Here is a 7,085-nt window from a genome sequence, read left to right on the forward strand (position 1 = left end):
TTTTATATTCCTCCAAACTGCATAATATAACCCCAATATTTTTGAGAGTGGAAATTTTTATACATAATTGGAAACATAGTGTAGCCTGTCAGGGACACAGTGACAATTGCAAATAATATTCAGGTAAACAGCCATAGTTCGCACACAATTTGATTTTATACATAGAGTCATTTGCCTGAGACAAATCATTAGTCTGGTGGCAACATGTTAAGGGATTATAAGCACTGTTTGATAAAACAGCCAACGATGCATTTTACTGTGCTTTGCTGCCGCATATAATTACAAAGCCATTCAACAAGTTATGACACACCAAAGTTCATGTTCAGTAGTTGTTTCTACACTAGCAGAGTCAACATACTAAATCTGGCGTAGCTATCATTCCTTGCATATAAATTGCAAGGAATCGCCATGTTTTTCAAAGTTGCTACAGTTACAAAATAAATTCCAGTCACTGGTACCAAATTAATGTCAACAAACTTCAAGTGCATTTAACATTTCCATTAATATTTCAAAGCCAATGAGTAGGTGTCTGTAAGGCACTATTTGTACAGGTCTCTTTTTATAAAGATAATGCATCTATGTCCTCACCAAATTCTACACATCCCTGCACCATCTAATGCAGTGAGTTCCTACAACACTGCTGATGGTGACACATTTACCAGATGATTAGAATGATGTTAAACTAAGTGGACAATCAATTCTAATGGACAGTAATAATTATACCATCAGCACTAGGTTTCACCATCTCCCATTGTTTCATTTGTGCAGTTACACATAAAAATCCATACTTTACAACAGTCCACAAATATATTTATACAGCTGATCCAATCATCAGTTAATGGCAAGGAAATGGAAAACTACAAGAGACAATCATATCCACTCACTAGGACAACATAATGTGAAATTTCTACTAAGCGCACAATCACTTAGCATTGTATTAAAGTGTGGTATTGGACCTATCCTGACATCTTGGTCGAGGAGACAGACTGATCTGTAGCACAGCCCAACATCTAAGTTAGGCTGGAATGCGATAATTTAGTAGTAAGTCAACAAATCCATTGAAAGTGGAAGCAAAAAATCTGGTTGTGTTAACACATTGACTTCACTTCATTAAATGTGAAGGATTCTGTTCAAAGCTAAGTGTCAACAGCTCAGTAAACAAGGTGCTACAAAGATTAATTAAATTTTGCTGCTATTTAGGTTAGAAAGTGGTTGTTGCTGCACCAGGAATTCAAACTAGAAGAAAGTAGCACCTAGCAGGAAAGCAAAATAAGGATTTCACATTTTGTGACCAGCAGTTTTGGAACACTGGTTCAATTTGCGAAGGTAGGAAAACTAACTTAACTTCACCAAAAAATACTTTCAGCATTTATATGAAGAAATCGATAAAAATATCACATGAATCCTTAATCAGGATAGGGTAGTTAGGCAAGAATTTGAAAATTGCCACAGTCTTAGTCCTAGCAGAATGAAAAAGTAAATTATAAGACAGGGGTGAAAATGATTTCAATTATTTTTCCATTTTAAAATCTAATTGAAACCGAACAAGAAATAAAGCTACAACCTGAAACATTCAATTCCTGAACATTAATTTTAACGCATACTGAACTTGGGAAAAAAGGGTGTTGGGATCTGAAGCAATTGCTCTAAGCCACGTATCAAAGCCTTACAAGAATCTAGCCGGATTGGAATGACTACATAATATAACCTTTGAAATATTATCGAAAAGAAAACAAACTACATACAGGAATCTGCTTACGATCGCATGTTATTTATACAAGAGGTACTGCCAAATGGAAACCTACTACTAGTCTACAACCAATTTCGGGATTGTAGTCATGGATGTGTACTATACAAAGTAGTAGCTGTATATCAGAAACGTGTAAAAATGCAAAAAAACTACTTACATCTTCAAAAATAGATCCAACATTCGCCGTCACTAACAACATTGGTGTTGGTTTCCCCGCCATGTCTTCTGCTAACAGCACCAAAACATTACTCAGCCAAATACAATAATGGTTATACCCATATTAAATGACGCTTCCATCGAATACTCTTAAAAATTCCTTTAGAGACGCTCATCGTCCTTTGTTACGCTACTTGTTTTCTCTTTACAACTCCACAATCACTTCACAAAGTGAACGCGTGTTTTAAGCCACGCCTCCTCTTTACAGACGTCAAGCGGAAACTGTAAACATGTAAGTAAAAACGGACAATATGAAATATCGATTACATCACATTGCTCACTAGTTAATGTAAAAATCTAACTTCGCTGTTCTCTTCGAGTTCACGTCTTATGGTGAGCACGTCGTCATAACGACAATTTCGTAATCGGTTCTGCCAGCGGCTCTCAGTACAACAATCTAGCATGAAGTACTTTGCATTTTGATTTGCCTGTTTTGAAAATGGCACCGAGCGACGAGTACCGCACAGCTATTCTCACTGTTTCACCGAAGGCAGCCTGAGAGATATTTGGGTCGATATTGCGATAAGTGAACACGCAGTTGCGAGAGTCATGTACGCTGTGTGAAACTGGTGATTTTTTTTTAAAGTTTTGATGGTTAATACTTTGAAACACAAATTAACGATCTCATATTATTAACAGTGATACAAATAAGCCTTTGTATTGCTCAAGTATAACAAGCGCGTGCCTAATAATAGGCGGTGTAGACAACATTTCTTAGCCTACAGGGTGGTCAGAAACAGTCCGAAAAGCTTATAAAAGTACTGCAGGGTAGGCTGGGCTGAGAAGTAATTGTTAAGATACAAATTCGACACTTGCACCGTTTCCGATTTAATTGGCGTTGAAGTTCGTAAACTCGTTGCGTCTGCAGATTCAAACAGCCTGCCAGAGACAGTGTAGCCAAACGCGTTCTTTGTGTGGCTTCCTCAAACCGGACAGATTTAGCTTTTGCTCACCTAGCTCCAATTTATCACTTTCGAAAAAGGCACATTTCAACTAGTAATGAGTATTCGAACAAGTGGTAGCTCATAAACACCCACACGTCAGTGAACTACCACATTTCAGTGCGCTGGCTGACGTGAATGCTAATTATATCTGAAACGGCGTGCCATATCGAATTTTTGCTTAACAGCTGTTTCTCAGCACAACCTACGCTGCAACACCCTTATAAGCTCTGTCTCAAAATATTTATTAGTTCATAAATATTTATTATTATTATTATTATTATTATGACTATTCCCAACTACATTTACAAATACATTTACAATGTATTCACATTTTCTGCTAATTTAATTTTCATTCTCGATTTGTACCTATCTCTCCACGAATTTTCTTCCATATTTCTTCTTTTAATTAATGTCTTTCCTTGTATCTACATTCGTAGTGGTCTCCCTCTTTTCTTCCTTCCTGGTGGTTCCCACTGCATGATTCTCTCCACGAATTTTTTTCCATATTTCTTCTTCTAATTAATGTCTTTCCTTGCATCTACATTCGTAGTGGTCTCACTCTTTTCTTCCTTCCTGGTGGTTCCCACTGCATGATATGTTGTGACAAACTCTTCCCTGACACCCTTTTCGTATATCCATATCACATGAGCAGTTTCTCTTCCACAAGACCAATAATCGAACTAGTGCCATCCATTTTCTACCTAATGAATTCATTTCTGACCCGTTCCTGCCTTGTATCCCAGCAGACAACCTCCAAAAGTTCATCTCAGTTGACATCAATCTTTCATTAATTGGGATTTAACTGCCCGTATTCATGATCCATATGTCAAAAACTTGTAATTTATATTTTCAATATTATTTCGTTTGTTTTCTTCTTAATCTATTTAGTCCACAAAGTGCTCTTCAGTGTTCCAATTTTGTTGTTTGGAGGCAGTGAATGAATTGTGGACGATAGAAAATGGAGCGCCAAGTGGAGAAATCGGAACGTTTCCGACATATTTTCTGTTTGAGTCCAATAGTGTGCTGACAGAAAACGAGACAGCCTGAAACATTTGCGCCATGTATAGGAATAACGCCATTGGACAGAGCATGGGAAGAAAATGGTTTACTCGCTTTAGGGAGTGTAGTTTTGACATTAGTGACTCTCCATATTCTGGAAGACCTTCAGGGTTTGTTGAAGATCGTTTAAACACATTAATGCACAGTGATCCACGAGAACTAGCAAATGTGATGAACTGTGATCATTCTACCATCGTGAGACATCTGCATGCAATAGGGATGTATGAGTACCGCATGCTCTAAGCCAAAATCACAAAAATTGGAGGGTGGCAGTATATGTATCGCTGCTTGCTCATCCTAATGAACAATACCAATCATTCTCATCCTGTATCGTTACTGTTGACGAGAAGTGGTGTCTTTATGCTAATATAAGGAAAAGAAAGGAATGGTTGAGCTCAAACAAAGCAGCAAGTCCCTATAAAAAGACCTGCACACATTCACAAAAGATAGTGTTAATCATCTAGTGGAACAGCGTTGATGTGGTGCACTACAAACTACTTCCCTGAGGTGACGTATAACCATCAATGCTGAAATTTATTGTCAACAACTGAGAAGCCTTGCAGATGCAGTCGAAGAACAGCGAGCAGGAAGACTGCATGAAGAAATGCTACACCATTATAAGCTTACCCACATTCAGCTAGACTGATAGAAAAATATGATACAGGAGTTGGGTTGAGAAGTCATTTCGCACTCACCTTATACACCTGATCTTGGTCCCTCGGCCTTTCCCCTTTTCCGCTCTATATCAAACAACCTGGGAACTCTCTTTCTGAATGAAAATGAGCTCCAAACATGGGTCGACGAGTTCTTCGACTCAAAACCATGTGATTTGTACAGTTGCAGAATCGAAAAATTATTGCAGAACTTTTGTAAATAGCGAAGGAAAATATTTCCTTGATGACTAAAGTCTCTGTTACATGTATCTGTCGTGTTTATTTAACTTGCAGAAAAATGCTTTGAACTTATGAACCAACCTAGTAATAGGCAGACATACAGTTAAGTTCCAAGAGACATGAAATTTGAGCTTATTAGAGTCATAAGATACTCAAAGAAATAAAAATAGAGTTTAGAGGAAAAATTCAGCTAAAGCTCATCAACACTCCACACAATGTGAAGCCACTTGAGCTACATGACCCGCCCATCACAGCCTACGTAATTTAATAATACTGATTATGTCACGGCTTGAATAGAGTTCGTGAACCTCTTCATTATGCAGTTTTCGCCACTCTCCGCTAATGTCATCCCTTTTTGCTCCGAAAATTTTCCTCAAAATTTTGTTTTCAAATACACTAAACGATTTTTCATTTTGCATAGTGAAAGACCAAGTCTCACACCCATACAGCATAAATGGTAAAATAATAGTTTTGTATATTCTAATCTTTACATTTCTAGACAATATCCTTGATGAAAGTAATCTATTCAGTGAGAAGTAGCACACATTTCCCGCCCGTAATCTCTTCTTCAGTTTCGATTCAATCTCATTTCTTGAAGTGATGTCCACACCTAGATACTTAAATCTGTTCACTTTTTCAAACTGCATGTCTCCAACTCTTAACATTTCCTGATCTACTGCTGTTGGCATTCTAGAAGTAACCAGGTATTTAGTTTTGTCTTCACTTATCCTTAGACCTACATCTTCACTAGCCTTGATTAACACATTCACATTAGCTGTTACAGATTCTTTCCTATCGCTTATGATGTTCAGATCATCTGCATACCCTAATATCTTAATATTTCCATTTAACTCCACATCCTCTGAATTATCTGCTGCCATTCGTACAATATATTCTAGGACTAAATTAAAAAGTAGCGGAGACATGGCATCTCCCTGCTTAAGTCCGTTCTTTATTACAAATTCTTCTGACTCCAATTTCCCCACACGTACTCTACCTTTTGTGTTTTTCAAACTCACTTCTATACGTCTAACATATGTCTTTGGTATTCCAAGTTCCAAAAGAATTCTGTACAATTTTGATTGCAATACTGAATCATTTACTTCTGTAAAATCTATGAAAAGATTATGAACTGGTTTATTGTATTCCCATTTCTTTTCCAAAATTTGACGCAGGGCGAATATTTCGTCTATAGTTGATCTGTTCCTCTGAAAGCCGGCTTGGTAATCCCCCACAATTTCATCTGCATACGGTGTAAGTTTCTTAGCAGAATATTCGAGAAAATTTTGGAACATACTGGTAATAGCGATATACTTCTATAGTCACTACAATCCATTTTGTCACCTTTCTTAAAAATTGGGATCAGAATCGACTCCTGCCACTCTTCAGGTATCATCTCTGAGTTCCATACTTTAGTTATCACTTTGTGAACTACTTCCACCAATTTCTGTCCCCCATTTTTAACTAATTCTGCAGTTATGCAATCTGATCCTGGTGCTTTATGGTTTTTCAATTTGTTGATTGCATCTCTTACTTCTTTTAATGTTGGCTCAGGTATCTAGGGTTCTGCTGTATGTATTTCGAACGCCTGCTCATTTCCTGCTTCCTGGTGTACATTTAATAGATGCTCAAAATACGCCCTCCATTTACTTAATGTAACACTGGGGTCTGTCAGTATTCCCCCAGCATTCCCTCGAAGTGCATTTGTCCTAGCCTTGAAGCCCTTCCTATAACCATTTATGTCTAGGTAAAGTTCCCTTATGTTTTTTATTTTACTGTTTGTTTCCATTTTTGTAATTTGATTTTTCAAATAATCCCTCTTCTTTGCTCGTAGCCTACGACCAACTTCCCTTCTCAAGTTCAAGAACTCCTCTCGTTTTCTGTCTCCCATTCTATCCCAACCTAATCGCGCTTTTCTCCTTTCCTCTACCAATTTCTTGCTTTCTTCATCAAACCACGGTTTCCTCCTGTTCTTCTTAATTGTACCAATTGTGACCTTCGCTGCTCTTTGATATTATTCCTCACAGTGATCCACTGTTTATTTACATCCTCGTCTTGATCTTCGTGTGTCCTGAGAGCATCAAAAATATTTGAAACTTCTATCATGTACCTTCTTCTAAAGTTTTCATCATTTAGCTTGTCAGTGTCGAACCTAACAAGTTCAGCATTGTGAGGGCTTGAAGTTGCTGTAGATAGCCGTTGGTGAACTTTGGCAACTACAAG

General features: G+C 37.6%; 1 protein-coding gene across 5 annotated transcripts in view; it reads right to left on the reverse strand.

The window, feature by feature from the left end:
* The window catches only part of LOC126354250 (inositol polyphosphate-5-phosphatase A), a 311,452-nt gene extending 308,978 nt beyond the window's left edge, over positions 1–2,474 (reverse strand). For 2 of the 5 annotated variants that reach the window (XM_050003764.1, XM_050003759.1), the window contains exon 1: positions 1,908–2,474. In XM_050003764.1, coding sequence (XP_049859721.1) covers positions 1,908–1,970 — 63 coding nt within the window. In that variant the 5' untranslated portion in view covers positions 1,971–2,474. The remainder of the gene's footprint in view (positions 1–1,907) is intronic. The other 3 variants (XM_050003765.1, XM_050003760.1, XM_050003766.1) reach the window with 3 other exon arrangements.
* Between the last annotated feature and the right edge of the window lie 4,611 nt (positions 2,475–7,085).

This window comes from Schistocerca gregaria, chromosome 3 (genome assembly GCF_023897955.1).
Source record: "Schistocerca gregaria isolate iqSchGreg1 chromosome 3, iqSchGreg1.2, whole genome shotgun sequence".
Taxonomy (NCBI): Eukaryota; Metazoa; Arthropoda; class Insecta; order Orthoptera; family Acrididae; genus Schistocerca; species Schistocerca gregaria.